The 20,518-nt window shown below is 40.9% G+C and overlaps 2 protein-coding genes and 1 long non-coding RNA gene across 4 annotated transcripts; 2 read left to right on the top strand and 1 right to left on the bottom strand.

Annotated features, from left to right (window-relative positions):
- Nucleotides 1-7,572: 7,572 nt before the first annotated feature.
- LOC145442724 (uncharacterized) lies at nucleotides 7,573-9,473 on the top strand. The gene is made up of 2 exons (XR_013916140.1): nucleotides 7,573-8,857; nucleotides 9,297-9,473. It is a non-coding gene; the product is annotated as an uncharacterized LOC145442724 (long non-coding RNA).
- A 1,203-nt stretch (nucleotides 9,474-10,676) lies between these two features.
- Nucleotides 10,677-16,870, top strand: LOC145442720 (uncharacterized). 2 transcript variants are annotated; one of them, XM_080320707.1, is made up of 4 exons: nucleotides 10,677-12,165; nucleotides 12,444-12,588; nucleotides 14,236-14,315; nucleotides 16,622-16,870. In XM_080320707.1, exons 2-4 carry the CDS (start codon nucleotides 12,585-12,587, stop codon nucleotides 16,844-16,846), a joined length of 309 nt encoding a protein of 102 aa, XP_080176833.1. In that variant the 5' UTR covers nucleotides 10,677-12,165; nucleotides 12,444-12,584; the 3' UTR covers nucleotides 16,847-16,870. The 2 variants fall into 2 exon arrangements, with proteins under 2 accessions (XP_080176833.1, XP_080176834.1); XM_080320708.1 differs by having other exon boundaries at nucleotides 10,677-12,588.
- Nucleotides 16,871-17,623: 753 nt separating this feature from the next.
- Nucleotides 17,624-20,241, bottom strand: LOC145443526 (uncharacterized). The gene is made up of 3 exons (XM_080321481.1): nucleotides 19,742-20,241; nucleotides 18,671-19,079; nucleotides 17,624-18,607 (listed from the first exon to the last, which is right to left on the bottom strand). Exons 1-3 carry the CDS (start codon nucleotides 20,239-20,241, stop codon nucleotides 17,624-17,626), a joined length of 1,893 nt encoding a protein of 630 aa, XP_080177607.1.
- Between the last annotated feature and the right edge of the window lie 277 nt (nucleotides 20,242-20,518).

Below are 20,518 nucleotides of genomic sequence, written 5' to 3'. Positions count from 1 at the left end.
ATCCTTCATGTATCGCAAACAGATTTTACTCAAAAGCTGGTATTGGTATCCATTGATTTTGACGATGTTCAATACTGAGATCGGTTATGACATTTGGCACGGTAAGTCTTAACGTTAGTATCGAACGCTGTACCAAGTGTAAAGTTTGTCACTGAACTGTGTTAGTGGTAATTTCGTTTCCTAATTCGAGTGAGAGCTGACTCTCATTTATCGCCAACAGATTATACGCAAAGCCGGTATTGGTCTCTATTGATTTTAACGATGCTCCTTACCTAGATCCGTCATAAGCTGTTGAACAGTATGTCTTGATTTTTATATCGAACGCTATGCCAAGTCTCAAGGTTGACACTCAATGATTAGGGCAGTAATTTCGTTATCAAGGTCGAGCATGGTAGAGATGCGCTCCGATCTGACACTTTAGCCTTCAACGCATTGCGGATATCACGCAAAAGCCGTTGTATCTGCGGTAACGTTAACTGAGATGATGATGTCATTCTCAGATTCCATTCAAATATTTACTTTGATATTATATCCTCCAATGTCAATTTCACCGTGAAATTGTGGCCGTCAAGCCATTTGCTTACAACCCCCTCAAGCGCGATAGCTATTTAGTTTTCGATGGCGGCTAACAGCTGATCACTTGATCAGCCTATTCCTCAGTAAATTTTACGCAAAATTCGGTGTTGGTCTGTTCGCATTAATTTTGACAGTGTGCCATACCGAAAAGGGCCATGAGGACACTTCTCGATGATGTCATGTAACAATGTACTAAGTTTAAGGCTTTCATCCACATATTTATTCGGTAATATATATTCCAAAGGCGATTTCGCAGCAGACCTATAGACAGTAATAAAACCGTATGTGTCGTGTTACAGTCTCCAGTTTCAAGGCCAAAATCTTCTATGCTGTACCGAGACCGAATTTCCGAGGCTGCTATTCTTATAGTCAGGGTTGCCATACCGTCCTTATTTCTAAGATTTGTCCTTATTTTGAAGGGCCACATCTTAGAAAACTCAACTGTCCTTATTTCTAAGAAATGTCCTTATTTTAGACTTGCGTCCTTATTTTGTCTTATTTTCATCCACTACAGAACTTCGATCGTTTTCCTCTGGTATCTGTGTTGCATAATATTCTCAAATTATGCTTTTGCGTCGAGATTTCATGACATCATAAATGAAAGGATCTCTTGTGACATACACACCACAAGATTTGACTTTCAAGTGGTGAGATAGCTATAGGGCAGTGAGTGGTGGTTTAGCAGTTTCGTCTGTACCAAGCTACCGCAGCGGACGTCATATTAACATTAAACAGTAGTACCGGGTTCCTGCTGTTTGGTCTACAGCAGTATAAGCTCAAGCTGTGTGGAAGGCAGCATTTATTGCGTAGTGAAAAAAGGCGCAGTGCAGTCGACACATTAGTTAAACGGTTAAAGCTATAAATCATTGATAAATGTATCTAAATTATGTTGCACTTGCGCATATAGTTTTAGCTAATAGTAAGGCGAAATCTGACTAGTTAAAATGAGCAGGCGTAAAAACGTTTTTCGTGACGATTATGAGAGAGAATTCAAAGGTATCTAACGAAGCTTGAAGGGCGAGTGTTTCGCACATTGCAATATCTGCAAATGTGACATTAACCTGGAGGCCATAGGAGAGACCGCTATTTCAACTCACATTGGTACCCCAAAACAAAAGAAGTGTGTCATAATGATCAATTTGAGCCAGTCGATGTATACTTTTTCCACAAGTCGATCAGCACTAACGACCACAGACTACAAGGCAGCTGCTGCATGAGGGTACCTGGGCATTCCATATTGTCAAACACCAGCAATCATTCCTCGCCAACGATTGTACATCGCAATTGTTCAAAGCAATATTCCCCGCTTCCAACATCGCAAATAAGTTTTTTTCGGCCAGGACCAAGACTATAAGCATTGTCATAGGAGTTCTTGCTCCATACGTCAAAAAAGATTTTGTCTAAACTTGGTGTACGGCCTTTTCCGTCTTGATTGACACCTCTAATCACAACGAGGTCAAGAACTTTGGTTTATCACCCTATGGGGGGGGGGCGGGGGGGGCAAAGACTAATTTTTTTTTGGGGGGGGGAAGGCTGACGAAGTGCTGTTTCGGCCCTGAGTAAAGGTAAACCTAGACCTGAGCTGTCGTAAGAACCAGGAATCACTTTCTAATAACAAAGAGTTGCTGAAGCAGATTGCTTCTGGCGAAAAGTACGGAATTCGATATGCCCCGGCTCGTATAAATACAAAGTATGTACAAAAACGCTTTTTCATGCTAATATAATTTTTCGACTGTCCTTATTTTTGGGTCCATGTCGATGGCAACCCTGCTTATAGTTCTTCAGAATGATGTTTTGGATTCAATATGACAGGCCCAATCTATGAGATAACAATTGCGTGTGTGCGTATGAGTCCGAACTCGTTGACCTTTCCAGTTAGGCTCGAGTTATCGTTATGAGATAACAATTGCGTATCTGTCCGAACTCGTTGACCTTTCCAATTAGGCTTACGCTATCTCTCGAGTTATAGTCATTTCCATTTCTGCAGATAATTAGTCAGGCCTAGTGCGAACATGAACCGAGTTGAATCTTTTTTCCGTACGCCGTTTACGCAGTTACCATACTTCAAGTCACAGCTCACCGGCGGACCTCTCGAGTCTCGTGGCACATACGTTAAAATCACTGTTGCCGGGAAATTCATGTTACCGTACCATCATTAAGTTACTTGTTTACGTTGGAAAACGCGATTGTGACGTCATCTTGATAAAAAGTCGCTTGCAGCCCTTGCCCCACCACCCGATATTGTCACGAGCCGCCACTGGGTTGAGTACTTTCATTTCGTAAATGTATTTTACTCAAAAACTAAAAAATATCAGGTAATTGATTTTCCAGAAAGGTTCAGAAATCGTGACATCGCAGTTGTACATTTCGACATTTCGCTTATGCGAAACAGCACTACGCATACTTAACAATTTCCGAAATTGTTCAGATCTCCATAATTAAAACATTTTAGTTTGGCGTGTACTGAGAAAAATCAGGGGAAACAAATATTCCCGGGCAGGACACGTGCTCGACAATAAGTATCATCGTTTCAGTTTCATTTTATCAGCCCATTATTTTCTAATCAACGGGTTGAATGGGCATGTTTACCTGCGAGTATACAGCCATGTAACGTGGTAATTCTACTTGAAACATTGGTCAATACCTGATCTCTATTCATGTGTATGATCCCATAATTTCGCCGTGGTGTCCATGTCAATCGGGTTTCGTATCGATTGCCGACATTCACATATTACACTGGCCAAAAATATGTCTTTTGAGTGCCAAAATTTCAGCGAAAAATTTCAGAATTCATGACTGAATCGGTCAGTATCATCGGAGATTGCATATATATTGCTATCAAATTTTATCCCTTATCTGCTGACGTATTTAGATTTACCGGTAGACCTGAGTGAGATGTATTTAAAAAGGTATAGTACCCCTCAATAATAATTAAACATATTTGGGCGTATACCCGTTGGCAGGAACGAAACAGCACTTCGTCAGGTCCCAAAAAATTGGGTCTTCGGGTTCCCATAGGGAGATAAACCGACCCCGGTAACCGACCCCTCCTCATTCATCTTGTTGATTGCTTTTGCCACGAAATAAGCCGTACTGCTTAGTGAGGCAGCGCAAGGCGCTAAAATATTCGATAATGAATGATAAAATCGGTCAGTAAGAGCGGGAATTGCATGTGTATTGCTATCAATTTCTTGTCCTCTCTGCTCACTTTATCAGATTTACCGGTAGAGCTGAGTGAGGTATCTTGGAAACTGTACGGCCCGTAAATGATAATTAGACATCTTCGGCGGGCGGACCCGTTGGTATGACTTCGTTACATGATGTTATTTCGTGACCTCCTGTCTGCTATATCAAAAAATATAGAATCGGGCAAACGTACTAAACTAAAAGACGCACACGATTTCAAATTGGTTTTTCTTCAATGGCGTATAATTTTCCCCGCGGGATGGAATTCGTCTTCTGAGGGTCAGATTGCCAAGACAGGAACATTCGGCGCCAGTCATTTAGGCGCCTAGGCTATGGACAATTAAAGCTATATGTATTTTGTATATATAACGAAGTTTTCGGTCAGCGCAAGGGCAGTCCTTTTCGGCCAAGGATTTTACGCTGCCGATCGTTCTGGCACACTTCATGGAATCGCAAGTAATATGTCCATTTCTAAAAAATGTTCGTGTTCTATTCTTAAGGGAAGAGTACCAAAAAATCATGATATTTGGCACCTTGAAATCGCGAAATTTTTTAAAAGTTGCATAAATTTTCAAATACTACTCTATAATTTATGCTAATTCACGAAATAATTTTGGTCCCCCTTCGAGCTCGCCCCCCCCCAATTGGGGGTTTGGGGATGCGGCAGTTACGGTCCTGAACATGGGTATTTTGTATAGTCGCTTTGCTGGTCGAGCAACAAATTCACCATTTTCAAGTCTACACAGATAATAATCATTGGTGAGAGTCATAATCCAGTTTCTGTAATACCGTTTTAATGCCACGGTTTTTGAAAAACTGCTGGACTGCCGACTCAAGAATTTTTTTGAATTGAATGCAGCACTGTCTCCGACTCAGCATGGATTCAGATCAAACCACAACACCAACCATGCAATACTATCAATTGTAACGGACTATTACAAAACCATCAAGCAAAAAAAAAAGTGGCTGCAGCATTTTTATCGACCTCCGCAAAGCTTTCGACACAGTTATCCACAGAATCTTAAGATACAAGCTAGAACACTATGGAATCAGGGGTATTGCATCAACTTTACTTGAAAGCTACCTGGCAAACCGCAAACAATTTGTTAAACTGGGGACATTAAGATCGACTACCAGAGATATAACTTGTGGAGTGCAACAAGGCTCAGTCCTTGGACCGACTTTTTTCCTCATTTATATTAACGTCATTGTTAATGCATCTTTATTCCACACAACCCTATTTGCTGATGATACTCACCTTTTCATAACCTCCAACACTGTCAATGATATGCACGCATCCGTGAATAGGGAACTCCCGAAAGTGTCGAGATGGCTGCAAGCAAACAAACTAAGTTTGAATGCAGATAAGACCGAGATGCTCCTTTTAAATAATGCCAATAATAGTTTCACTGTGAACATCAATCATAAATAAATCTCCATATGTGACTCATCAAAATATCTCGGTGTCACTATTGATGCCACACTGTAAAAAATAAACATGGATTTTATCATGGAAATGACATGACTTCCTCTTTCTCATGTTAATTCCATGAAAACACCGACATGGTTTTAAAATCTCATGTTGACATGACAAATACTTCCATGATGGGACATGATGGGAGCCATGCCTATGGTTATCAAGTAAGAGTATCACGTTGAGCTTTAGTGATATCATCATAATTATCATCATCATCGTCACTGAGAGAGAGGAAGAGAGAGAGAGAGAGAGAGAGAGACAGAGAGGAGCGAGAGAGGGAGAGAGAAAGAGAGGAGGGAGAGAAGGAGAGAGAGGAGAGAGAGATAGAGAATAGAGCAGAAAGAATAGTGGGGGAGAGAAAGAAGGGAATGAGAGCATATAGAAAGGAGAGAGAGAGAAAGAGAGAGGGGAGGCGGAGGGGAGGGGAGGAGAGAGATAGGGGACAGAGAGTGGGGGAGAGATAGAGAATAGAGCAGAAAGAAGAGGGGGGAGAAAGAAGGGAAAGGGAGCATAGAGAAAGGAGAGCGAGAGAGAGAGAGAGAGAGGGGGGAGGGAGAGGGGAGGAGAGAGATAGGGGAGAGAGAGGGGGAGAGAGATATCAGACTTATTCTCGTTTTCACCATTGAGATGCTTTGACGATTGAGATGCGATAACCATGCTATCCCTGAATGCTGCATGCCGGATGCTAGATGTCAATCATGTACAAAGCATTTCGAATGATATCGTCAGAATTACGCAGAAATCCATCGGTAACGTAGTCGTATTACGGTACTCAACTCTGATCATATGTACTTAAATTTATGCATTTGAAGTAAAGCGATTGGCTTATATTCTGGTAAGAGTATTTGTTAGTTCAAGCAGTACTATTTGTCTGTTGTGGAGCCTGATTTTGGATGGAAGATATGGCTGAAGCAGCCGGGACCCGCAAGGATCAGGATATACTGTCTGCTGGTTTGGGTGCTGGGGTGCTGCTATAAATCAAATGTCGCTGAACACATCGGAAGTATCTTTTGGGAGAACCTGCCGTCAAGACTAAGCAAATCAGTGCACTTTATTGTTGCCTTATACAATGCCAATTTTATTACCACTACTTCGCAACTGCGATTGAAGTGGATTTGGCAAATCACACTCGATTTTGATAAATAGTTGATGTCACATATGTGCGATATTTAGCGAACTAAGGGAAGTAACTATCATATAACTCTTAGAGCAGCTCAAACGCAGTGACAAGATCGGTCATCCTATACCCAGACGTGGTCAACGTGGTCATTGTTGGGAACCGAGTAGAAGCAATGCCTTAATTCATACTCCAGTACAAGTAGCACTAATTACTTCCAGGACAGTACTTCAAGTGGAAGTAGAAATGAATTTCTGAAAAGCGGTCCAGAAATTCGTTACATGAAGTAGATTTGGTTGAGGGTCACTTAGTTTTAGAAATTGATGCCATGTGACAACTGTAAACATTGCATGTTGCATCTTCTTGATCAACGCAAAAGGGTGATGACACCACAAATAAGTGCAATTTTCAAAAATTAATTTAGTTACCGTGGTACTGGGGCTATTTTGCCAAGTTGTTATGACAACCTCACGCTTGAAGGGGATGCAATCATGCGCCAAAGCTACTTTCTAGTTGACAAAATCCCAAACCTGACAAAAAAGTACTTCCTAAAAAGTGTCAAGTAGAAGTGGAAGTAGCCTAAACTCATAATGACGCTAGTACTCAGGTAAAATAGTACTTCGTTGCTGACCCCCTCTGTGTATTGGCTCATCCAACTCAGAAACATCCTCTAAAGACGACTAACATTGTTTCTTTCGCATTGACTCCGTAATATTCTGAACTTATGATATTCTTTGATTCATTGAATTTACAAATAAACTTGCAAAGAAGATCGATTTATTAATTTTTGTGCATTCGATACTCAGAGCATAAGAAATAGTTGAAGAAAAATGGATGTTAACCTTATCAAGCTCAATAACTGCCGAGACTGTTATGCCTAGCCTACGTATTTTCCTCTACCTCCATAGCCACTTGTCTAGACATATTCATAGCATCCACGGAAGAGCGCTTGTCTTGCTGTACACAAATGAAATATCATTTTCAAAGCAGACATCAACATCGGGAAAGAAGTTCAGGACAGTTAGTCAGTGGTCAGATCATCTGCTGACATTTTCTGTTGGCATGAAACCACGCTGCCTTCCACCGCATAACCAAATTTTATGTGGTGATAATAATTGGCTCCAGGTTGAATTCTTGACGAGGGCATCATCAATTTCTTAGTTGCCTATGTCCGGCTCTCTTGGGATAATCCATCAGATCGTTATTCCGTATGCATGTGGTATAGCCATATGTCTTGAAACTCAAGATATTTGCACTGTGCCATAGAGTGAAGTAATCCAATCCAGGCAATCAATCAAGTAATCCAGGCCCCGGGACAGTTTGTTTCACCCTCAATTGGAGCTGATGATCATTTTCCTTCGGGTAGTGGCACTTGGCAGCATGACAGAATGATCAATAACTTGTAATATAGGTGTAGAGGTCTAAACATTTTGAATTGTTTAACTGAGAAGTCATACAATAGCTTAGGATATTTAATATATATATGGTATGTAGCACATTGCATGAATTCATAACACATCAACGTACTGGCACTGGCAGTCATTGTCTCTTAGGCTTAAAAATAGCAGTATCCTATATTGCAATCGATATCAATCATCAAAATGCTGCAATGATTACCAACTACCGCTACAATACAACTATAGTATACTATCCACACCTAACTTAATGCTGCAATAAATATCACGCAGTCAATGTCCTGCAATGTCGAATTTTGTGTCATAAAATCATAGTTGACTACCAAATAACGGCTACAATGTCGATCATTTTGACGCAAGGAGTTTACATAGTTCATGAATCAAAGACATCCAACATATTTGAATCCTTGCGCATCTCCATGGCACTTGCGAACGTTTACAGCCCGAAAACAATAATATACTGTATCCGAAATACGGCTACGCTAACGACGGATTTCTGCGTAATTCTGACGATATCATTCTATGTGCTTTGTACAGGATTGACATCTAGCATAGGTAAATCTCTGATGACTTCTACAACAAATTTCCGAAACGTTTACAACCAGAAATCAACAGTACACTATGCGATATTTAGCACTGAAGCAGGTGCGCGAGAAAGTAGCTTGCTAACCAATTTGTTGTTGCTATGCGTATCTAGTCACGTGATCGAAGTCCTGCAAAAGGCCTATTGATCATATGACCTACCTATCAAGAAGCAGGACGCTTTACCATTTCACTATATCGCTATTTCAGCTGAGTGACAAGTAAACATCGTTACATCCTCACAGGAGATATTGCAATACACAAATATCGTGATTCGTACAAAGCTACATCATCGCACGCAAACATAGCCGTTCGGTTACGGAGCCATAATGACTCCGGATTATCTGGTTACAAAACCAGTCATGCGTACAGTATAGCCGTAGCGTTCAATTCAAAAGGATTGCAAAAAAGAGGAAGTTTGTTGGAGTTGGTCATTTCATAGGTTGTCTTTGTCAAAGTTGCAAAGTTTATGGCTTGTTGCTGTATTAAGCCGTGGATTGGATGGTGAGTATTGATGTATTTATTGTTCCTGTCTTCGTTGTAATATATCCTCCGAATCTGCAATGCGTCACTGGGTATAGTCGAACCTGAAGCAACTTAGTCGTATTCAGTCAGATACCGGTATATAGCGGGAACTGCCAAACGACTGCAAATAGTGATCAAAGTTTACTGCGTATCCATTTGTATGTAGTTGTAGATCATGTGGTAGTTGGTAATGCGTTAGTTGTCCTAGACGTTTCACAAGCTTCCTTGCTTTTATTTTGTACCGTACTGGGCAATATTAAAGCGAAGTATTTATCCAACTGGAGGAATATTCATCCTGAGGTGATTAAAAAAACTTCAGCTTTGAAAAATATGGGATATCATGCTATACTCGAGCCTTTGATTCAAGATTTGAAAACCCTAGAAACATGAGGAACTGATGTAAATTTGTATTTTACAGATATACATACTGCAGTTGTTTGTAATGTTACTCCTGTGATATTTGTGACATTGAAAATGAGGCTGCTGGAGATCATGAACGAGTGATTACAGTGGATCACAGATCTGAGATAGCTGAAACTGTGAGAACTGTATTTCGGAGTAATATCGGGGACAGTATATTCAACTTCTATATTACGACGAGGCATTTGCGTCGTATGATCTCTCGACAATTCAAGATAAAGAAGTGATACAACTAATCTTGACAAACGATGAAAGTAAGTAATTATTACCACAAATAAATTGGTAGGCTACTATACTAGGATTACACTCTTAACCCTTTTGAAATCGGGTCAGTTTTCGCGAAACTGACCATCACTTTTCAAATTCATACCGTGACCTCAGCAAGACTTCAATCTGGGCTGTTTCAGTTTAGAAGTGGGCGGACTATATCCCTTTACTGTTTTCGTCTTCGATCGACACCACAAGGCATGTCTAGGTTTATTTATAAGACTAAATAAACAAACTTTTTCTCTAAAAAATCTCTCTCTCTCTCTCATTTTTCATCACAAACCCCAGGATAGCGTCAGAGAGTCAAAAATGATGCATCAGTGCGTAGCCACCGTTGCCTGGTTTCGAACAAACCGTCAACCATGACCGTAAACCGCGCGGCTACCCAGATATCGAAAATTCAAAAATACATGAAAAATTTACATATGGGCGTGGTCAGTGAGTGGTCATAGTGGTCAAGTTCAATATCAATACGGAATCGGAGCCCTACCGCCCAGTTAATGGCATGAAACAACGTGTTATACTTTCTCCTGTCGTATCCAACCATTTGCAGGCATAGTAAACCAGTTTATGACTCATGTTCGGTCACGAACTTGGATTTGAACTTGACTATGTTCTCAAAATCACCGAAGCGTGACCACAATTAACAAACCCCCTCAGAATACATCCCACAGCAAGGTTTGATGTTTGAAACAGTGAAAAATTACACAGAATACCGTAAAAGTATACTTCTGATGTTCTGGCAGAATATCTGACTATATTTCCCACCCGGAACATATCTGGAAATTTGGGGTGAAAACCGCTTTTTTAGGCATGTGTATTTTCGGCCGAAGTCCTCATGTAAGATCGACGGTATTAGAAAATTTTCATGCCTTATACCTTCAAATTAGGTATCATATAAATCAGAAGATTGCTAGCTTTTCGTACAGACCGACATGAGGCTTCTAGTACGTATACGAGCCAAGGTATGACCAGATGAAGTTGGCCAAAGCCATCAGAGGCTGCAGATTTCAAAAGGGTTAACGCATATTCGAAGAGTTGTTTCGGGGTTCCGAACGACACTGATTCCAAATATGACCTTGGTGTTTTCAAATTGTCTCTGGTTTTTGTGATATCCCATGGGGTTATATTGACGAACGTCACATTTTCACTGTATGGTCCAGATAAAAAAAAACGGCTAAGAAATTAAATCTACTTGTTATACTGAACACTGTATTAAATCAAAATGCAGTAAAATAATTATATTTAGGGTAATTGGATTTACCGTAATTTTCCATGTATACTGCGCAAAATTTTCACGGTTTTTTGCCCTAAAATCGGGGGGTGCGTCGTGCGTATTATACATGGGAACAACACGCTTGAAAAAAATCCCCCTCGATAAAAAACTTGAAATCACACCTATCTTCATTCTTCATGTTTGTTTCCAATCGCGCATCACTTTCAGCCATCGCGCGTAGTAATTAGTGGGAAGCGTGTATCCAATTAACGAGAGTCGTGTGCAAAAGCACGCGATCTCCTGCTGAGTTGGTTTGCCGTTTGTACGCGAGCAAAATTAGGTCACTAATAGACACTCGTGCGTGGCAATTCTCGCCAATTCATCGCGTCAACGACCGGCCCGAACAATCGCATACGCAATTTATACATACACAAGAGGCCATGTGCGCAAGATATGATCGCTTGCGTAATCAGTCGCATCTCCAACAGACCTGTTGCGCATGACATAACCGTTAGCCTAGGCGCAATCGCATCTATAATAGGCATCGTGCGCAAGATGTAGGTTCGTTGGCCTAAACTAACTCGCCGCCGGCGTCGCAGGCTTTGGCTACTATCGTTTAGAGACAATACCGGTAATTGTATAATGATTAGCAATCGCATCTGTAAAAGGTCTTTTCGTGCTCAAGATGCCGTGTCGCTAGCCTGAACTATCGCGCCGCCCGCCTCGCAGGCTTTGGCTGCTATCTACTATCGTTTAAAGACAATCCCGCTAATTGTATAATGATTAGCGATCGCTGTGTAATGATTGTTCAAGAGTGGCATCGCAAAACAGAATGACATCGTATACGAAATCGGAACTATTCATGTACTGAAATGCAGGGTGCGTACTATACATGGGTACAGACTTTTCCCCAGAATTTACATGCTATTTTAGGGGTGCGTATTATACATGGGGGCGTACTATACTTGGAAAATTACGGTATCATAATTGGAGTTTTTTATAGATTATTTCTTGAGAGACCACATCATATTTAGAGTGGTGCCCCTTTAATTTCAACCTTGCAATCGATTTCTTACAAGCACGTTGCTATTTTTGCGCTGAAGAGATATTTCCATGGCTAAGCCAAGTATTATCGTGACTCTTCTATACTTGTGCAGAGAAAGCTGTTTGCAAAGTCAACATATCTACCCTTCCGAAGACGAACTTAGCGTCGACGAGCATCAAAAGGAAATAAGTCAGAGTGGAAATAGAGGGTGCCAGATGAAGAGATGCTGCAAGATGGAATGAGAAAAACTTTTAAATCAGGCCGTGACAGTGTCGTAAATGGAACATCAGCAAGAATACTGATGGAGAATGAAGATCAGTTTTGACCCATGCTCCCTTGGTAGGTACAATCTAACGCAGTGGTTTCAAACACAACATTGCCATGATCGAGTCAACCTGCGACTTTGCAACAAACTCACCAAGAGTTCGTTTTACAGAATGCTATGATAGTACAAAACAAACTACATATATATATTCCTGAAATAATTTACGATAGTTGTGACATATCCTCGACCACAAGCCCGACCTGTGCTTAAATTGAGACTACTGATAGTACTAAAGGCTCCTGCAGACAAACTTAATTGATTAGCTATGATGTAAATCTGTCACAATGTTCAGATTTTAGAAGAAGTGAAAATATGTTGCCTGAATCAAGCCTGTTTGGATGTTGACTTGACCTCAAAGATTTTGGAAAATACTTGGAGCTCTGCACTCAGTCTCCTGCAACCGCAAGAAATTCCGATAGAAATTCAAAAAGTTATGGGTAAGTAAGATACTTTCGCAAATTTAGTTAGTTGGCGGTCAATATCTGTCGAGTAGTTCTAGTCGCGGATTGTGAAAGATGATTAGTTCAAATTTTAGTTGCGGGTTTCTTGAAGTGAGTAGTTCTTGTTCCAGCTTCGCAGTTGTGTAGGTGCTTAATAACTGAAAAACACATGTCATCGCGAGGGTGGGTTGAAATCGAATAGCCTACCTGAGTGATTCCACAGATCTAGTTAGTTCAGGGATGGGCAATTATTTTTCTCTGCAGGCCACTTCAGAAATAGAAATAAGTAAGTTGGCGTGCCGAGCCGAGCCAACATGTTCAGCTATATTCTCCAGTGTATTGATTTTATTTATAAATGGAAAGCAGTGAATTACATTTTTAATAAATACGTCTCCGTGGATGTGTTGATATTAGATAGCCTAATGAGAAAAGTACGGTTAATTAACGAAATGAAAATTTATATTTATTTTCCCTCCTAATTCAAGATAATGTTAAACATGATACATTTTGAATTCTCTGTAATCCGGGTTTTTATATCAATACATTAAAAGGTAGGCTATATCTTAACAGTGCGACTTGATGAAATTGACACATATATATCGGTTTCGGCCGACATGTGGCGGTACTTTTGGTCAAGATTTCCTCGTCGTTGAACTTTTTTGCAGCACACTTCGCAGAGTCACATGTTAGCCGAAACGTCATTGTCAACGTCTTGGTGTGTCCTGACGCGCTAACGGCCGACGCCGAAATGCTGATCTCTACAAATTAGCTGTTCTTGCGGGTAGAGTGGTACCCATATTATTATCAAAACATCTAGTCACTATATATCGCGCGAAGAAAATTTGAATTAAGTTTCATAAATTATAGGATTTAAGTCCATTTACGAAGTAATTTTTGGTGCTTCGAGCTCGGGCCCTCTCCATTTGAGGGGTCTGGGTTGCGGCCCTGTGTTTAGTGCTCCATACCTTCTTTGCATTTCAGCTTTCGACATTCTTTTTATGATATGTCCATTCACCCTTTATGTGTGATGAGGTCTCAGTCAAAACGCGCACTGACAATGGCAACAAAGAAGGTTTGAACCAAACTATACGGAAGGAGTAACTTATTGTGACTTATTGTTACGACTTTGCTACATTGAATTGATTTTAAATCTGGATTACGCATACAAGCTTGGGAGGGACGTATGCTATGTAATCGCGATATATTATTGAGCAGGTTTCAAAGTAAATCAATTTCCATTCCAGCTCAGTTTATCCAGCTTATGGTTTTATTCAGCAATATTCAAAAGTAGGTTTTATGTTTTTAATTCCAAAAAATGGCCACACGTGCTTCTCAAAATAGCGGGGCTCACTTTGCCCATGGCTGAGTTCGATGTATTATAGTTCGTTAGTTGCGGATTTATAAAGGTCATTACTTGGTAGGATATTATAGAAATAGGGTATTTCAAGTTGCCGATTTAAAAAACTGTCTGGTTCTTAAGGCAATGTTAAAATTTGCATATTTTTTGCCACGCCCATATTTGTAGTTCACACTACACAAACAGTAACTGCATTCATTTAATTTTTGTAACTGCATTTATTTAATTTTTAAACCGTTTTTTTTCTCGAGTGTTTCACTTGAGCTGATCTCTCACTTCTCATTCAGGTAATCAGAAATTGGACTGGGTGGTCGGCATCCCCACCATTTTCAATGAACGCTTCGACAGCTTCCTGATTGTGGATAAGGTGAGTTGTTGATAATGGCCAAAACTGGTTTGCTCAATATTACTACCAGACAATACTACAATAATAATAATAATCCTTAATTCAGATTCAAGTGCTCGAATCATTATGCCCAGCCCTACAAACAATGTGAGTTTAGTGTGCGCCATTGCCTCGCTGGAAAACCAGTCAAAAACCCCTGATATTGTTAGTTGTGATTTAGTTCGTAAGCTCCTGATTTTAAAAGGTTGCTAGTACTAGTTCTAGTATCAAATTTTAAAAAGTTCTAGGTATAGTTGTAAGTTATAGTTATATTTGTGGATTTAAATAGCTGGTTCGTGGTACAGAACTTGAATATAGCTTTCAATACAACATCCATTGTAGCAGTATATTTATTAAACTCGAAGACTTTTCGGGTGCCTCTTTTCAAGAGTTATCGGCACACTTAAGGGATTAAACAGGTTTAAAAGCAAAACCAAAAAGGCAAAGTATGACGCAACAATCAAAATCACAGACCATGAAATTCGCATTGTATCAATGGCAACAATAACAAACTACGAAGTATACGGACATACGGTACTATAGTAGCAGCACAATTTGTAAATAAACAATTACACGCACGGAACAACACGCACTAATGAGAAATTTGTAGGTTATAGAGGAAATCTTTCTGTCTACATAAAATAGGTTTGCTCAACTGAATAATAGTAGACTCCAACACTTTTAAATGAAACACAGACCTACCTCGCGCAATGACAGAGTGAACATATTCTCATCATAGTGCTATGCACAGGCAAGATTTTCGCTCAGATGCTGACCGATTGACTATTGGCTATTGACTATTGGCTATCCGGGCCACATATTAAAATGCTCCATCTCTAGGGTACTGAAAAAATCGGATACAGCTCCAAAATATGGCCCAGAAAAATGCCCGGCATTTTTACACCTACCTTGGCTAGGTAACGTGTCTAGCCGATTTGAAAAGCTTATTAAATTGGCTGTTCACCGTTGCTATTACATCGTTAACACGCATGTAGTGTACACGACGAAACCCTTGTTACCCAACTCTCGAAAAGATGTACTTCCGGCCTTTGATGCAAATAATGTTGTTTACCAATACAAGTGCCACTGTTGATGGTAGGTATGTAGGACGTACATCTCAAAGATTGTTTGAGCGTATTAAGCAGCATATCCCAAAATTGATTCGGTCAAAAACATGCGCAAATGATCGCGCGGAGCTCGCACGTCAGTGCAAATTCGCTGCAAAAACAGACTGCTATGATGATTACCAAGCATATGCTTCGTCAATCGGTCAGCATCTGAGCGAAAACCTTGCCTGTGCACAGCACTATGATGACAATATGTTCACTGTCATTGCGCGGGTAGGTCTGTGTTTCATTTAAAAGTGTTGGAGTCTACTATTATTCAGTTGAGCAAACCTATTTTATGTAGACAGAAAGATTTCCTCTATAGGCTAACCTACAAATTTCTCATTAGTGCGTGTTGTTCCGTGCGTGTAATTGTTTATTTGCAAATTGTGCTGCTACTATAGTAACGTATGTCCGTATACTTCGTAGTTGGTTATTGTCGCCATTGATACAATGCGAATTTCATGGTCTGTGATTTTGATTGTTGCGTTGCGTCATACTTTGCCTTTTTGGTTTTGCTTTTAAACCTGTTTAAATCCCTTCAGTGTGCCGATAACTCTTGTAAAGAGGCACCCGAAAAGTCTTCGAGTTTAATAAATATACTGCTACAATGGATGTTGTATTGAAAGCTATATTTGTGGATTTTGAAACTTGAGTAATTTTAGTTACAATTCTAGTTTTGAATTTTATAAGGTGATTGATTAGTCCTAGTTTTAGTTTTACTTGCGGATTTGAAAAAGCGAGTAGTTCTGTTTTCGGAATTCCCAGAAAAGACACAAACAACCTTTGGCCGGGTCGCAATCACCAAAGTTGAACTCCGTCACCAAAATACAAGTTTTCAAATCCTGGATTTACCGCCCATCCGTGCATTAATCCATCCATTTATTAATGATTGGATAATCGTAGGCCGTATCATCAAATAGTATAGTGGTGCAGAGGTAAAGGAATGGAAGACTGTGCATGTGTGCATACTTGATATTGTCAAGTGAAAAGTAGATTTTGTACATACCGAGACAATTCATAGACAAGGTCATTGTAATGAGTTGCTAATAGATTTTTGTCATCTTAACTGGCTGTGATTGATACAACTTTAAACCACCTTGGAAACTATTCATATGTATTCTATCAACCCGTGTGCCTTGAATAGTGCATGGATGGTGATGACATTTATATTCATTATAGGATCCGAAGAATGTCTACCCGACGATGAAGTGCGATACTCTTCAGAAAAAGTGGACAATCCATTTCGTTGGGGAATCTGTCGATGGACTAATGAGTTTCCATCATACAGTGGCGACGTATTGCGTTTTCAACATGAAGTTTGCGCCAGCGTCAGCGAGTTCATTGAACTTTTCGCAGATTTTCTTGCAAACATTCCAGATGTCAAATACAGCTAAATACATCTAACCAAAGGGTATGTGTACATTAGTAGAGGTGAAAGGTCAATTTGAAGCATTATTAGGACATGGGTAGGAACATGGATGTCAACAGGTCTACATGGATGTCGACAAGTTATCATGGGCCTTTTCCATGTCAACATGACTCAGGTGGGACCAGGTCTGGACTATGGGTACACCCATGATTATTTTTTACAGTGCAAAATGTCTTGGAAGCAGCATATTGAATGCACAATATCAAAACTAGCTCGGTGTGTGGGAATAATGACCCGTCTGCAATCTTTGGTTTCCAGATCAATACTACGAACCATATATTTCTCTCTTTTCCATGCTCACCTGCGATATGGAATCGTAGTATGGGGAAGTGCATGCACAACATTTCTGTGCAGAAGTCGAACCCTGCAAAACCGTGCGATACGGCTGATCTCATCTGTACCTTTACGTACCAAACTGTTTCTGCGCGGCACGCGAAATGTTCGTGTGGCGACTATAGGCGCAGAAGCCTGTCTAATCTTGATGGTCGGTAACGCCGGTATAAATCAAACACAGTCCTTTACTACAATGATTGAAAATATAATGACACAAAGTAGGCAAGGGCAGAGTAAACGTAGGATTTATAACAATGCTTGACCGCAAATCTTCCAACCGTCCTTACACAAAGTAACCAACAAAACAGTTCTACCGATTGAATATATAGGGAAAGAAAAACGCGAGTGATAATGACGATTACACCAATCAGTAATTAAATAGAAATACACACGAAACAAGGTAATGCCGTACGCACGCGCTAACATCCACCCCCCTTTGACTGGTCAACCGAATAGTCTCTCTCCAGTAAGTGGAGTTTTTGAATGGGTCTCGTAAGAAATCCGCGGGCCGTTTTCAATTTGAACGTCCTCACGAGGCCATCTTTGCTTTTAAATGCCGTCAAGATTCTGCCGACCTTCCAATTCAAGCGCGCGTATCCGTCGTCCGCAATTAAACAAGCGTCTCCGACGTTTGGAACAGAATGTTCGAAAACCCACTTCTTTCTTCTGATCAACGTCGGGAGATATTCCTTCGACCATCTCGACCAGAAATGACGCAACAGCGTTTGAAGATAGCGAAATCGCTTCGAGACGTTGACACTGGATTTGGCCGGAAAATTAGGTAGATGCCGCAGTGGTCGACCAATTGCTAAATGAGCCGGAGTGATTGCTTGCGGATTCCCCGGATCGGAACCGAGATACGTCAACGGCCGCTGGTTCATCGCACACTCGATATCTGTCAAAATCGTGTAGAGTTCAGTGAAGTTCAATTTTGCCTTACCCAGAATCTTTCTGAGAGGTTCTTTAATGGATCTGTTCATCCTCTCGTAGAAGGCACCGCGGTGTGGAGCACGTTCGGTAATGTATTTCCACGTTATCCCGTTGTCGGTAAGGAATTTTTGCAGAGCTTCATTGTCTGACCGCTTTTTGAAGGACGCGCGTGTCGAAATCTGAATTAAACGTTTAGCCTTTTTGAAAGTGAGTTGGTTGTCGCATATAATTTCTCGACACCAGCCACGCCTGTTTATCATTCGTTGCAGAGCACCGATGAATTCCTCCGTGGACATATCGTTGGTCAATTCCAAATGAATCATTCTACTGTGTGGGCAAGTGAACAAACAAATATATGCTTTTTGCATCGTGTCGTCGCCTACTTTAATATAAATTGGCCCCGTGAAATCCAACCCGACCTCAGAAAATGCCGGAGAAGCGCAAATGCGCTCCTTTGGAAGAATGCCCATTTTCTGTTGGAGTGGTTTCGTGTTCCAATGTCGACAGACGACACAATTTCGCAATACCCTTCTTACCTCGCTCCTGATATGAATAATAAGGAAGCGATCACGAAGAATAGCGATGGTTGTGTCCTGAGGAGAATGAGAGTTGCTTTCGTGGACATGTAGAATGAGTTTATCCACCAACGGCTCCTTGGCAGGAAGAATAATTGGAGAACTCGTGAACTCACACAAACTCAACCGATCACCGGCAACGATCAGCTCATGTTCGAGGTCTATTCTCGGATCCATGTCTTTAATTTTTGATTTATTCGACACGTTCTTACCTTGGTCGAGATTTTCGAATTCACTGCTAAATCTTGAGCGTTGAAGCTGACGTAAGAGGAAGTATTCCGCCATCCTGAACTCATTTGGTCCAACGAATCGATTGGTGCACTCTGCGTCCATTTTCATGTAATCACATGTAATCAACGCAAGATTCTCGCTGTAATACGAACAATTTTGGAATAGTTACTGTAGCGATCCACATAAAAAGGAATTAGTGGCTGTCTGATGTTCACTAACACGCGAGGAGTTGCGGTTTCTGTGTCGACTTGCGGATTCGGTTGGTCTAGGTGCGATTTCACAGGCCAGTCCGACTCTTCAGACCTCAGCCAATCCAGTCCGTGCCAATAGGTTGAACAATTCTTCAGTTCAAGAAGCGACATGCCGCGGCTATGGTAGTCTGCTGGATTTTCGATGCCTGGACAATGTCTCTAAGCGTGTGGGGATACGAGGTCATGAATTTCCTGAACCCTGTTCCTCACAAACGTTTTCCAATGTGAACTTGACTTGGCAATCCATGCCAGAGCTATCTCGGAGTCGAGCCACGAATATACTTTATCAATACAAATTTCAGAACTCAGCGCATCCAAAACGTATCTAGTTAATTTGGCCAGACAGTGGGCTGCCATTAGCTCAAGTCGCGCAACAGATATTGATTTCAATGGGGCCACTCTCGTTTTAGCGATCAAATACTAGGTCTGAATATTGCCTACTTCATCTTCAGCTCGAATGTAGACTACGGCCCCGTAAGCACTTTCAGAGGCATCAGCAAAACCATGGAGTTGCAGGGAATTTGGAGAACGTATTCGACAAAAAAGGTACCGTGGAATTTTGATGGAATCTAGAAGCGACAGCTCGTCGGTCCATTTTCGATACTTCTCGGCGAGTGCGTCGTCCACCGAATCGTTCCAATCGAGTTTTCGTTTCCACAATTCTTGCATCAAAATCTTTGCGGTGATAACAAATGCTGAAAAAAATCCAAACACGTCGAAGATTTGACTGAGCTTACTCAAAATAGATCGTTTTGTGACGATTTTATCCTGCTCAAGCAGTTTGGGTTTTACATTACAATACATGACATCCTGCGTCGTATGCCATTTCAAACCGAGAGACGAGGCTTCACCATTGTTAGCATCATCAAGATCGAGAACGCAATTCGGTAACCTAGCTTCCTCAGGAATGCAATCCATGACTTCTCGATTATTGGACGCAAATTTGACCAATGACCATCCACCGTCCTTGAAAAACTCAACCAACTTCTGTTGCTTGCAGACAACCTCTTCAACGCTATTTCCACCTACATGAATGTCATCGACGTACATATTGCGAACGATTTCATTGCCCGAATCACGACCAAATTTATCAATGATTGGCGCAGTATTAGAATGATGGTGGATTGTTTGAATTGCGAGGAAAGGGCTTGACGAGACTCCGAACATTATTCTTTCCATGACGTAGACGTCTGGCGTTCTGCGCGATTCGCAATTTCGCCAAAGGTATAATTGGAAACGCTGATGATCCGGATTAATAGCCGTCTGGCAAAATATTATACGAATGTCACCGCTCAAAGCAATTTTGTGAGTGCGAAATCGTAGTAGC

Source organism: Botryllus schlosseri, chromosome 7 (assembly GCF_051294905.1).
Source record: "Botryllus schlosseri isolate E-star chromosome 7, Bs_hap1, whole genome shotgun sequence".
In the NCBI taxonomy this organism is placed as follows: domain Eukaryota; kingdom Metazoa; phylum Chordata; class Ascidiacea; order Stolidobranchia; family Styelidae; genus Botryllus; species Botryllus schlosseri.
Note: the sequence above shows the minus strand (reverse complement) of the source record. Positions and strands in the feature narration are given on the sequence as shown.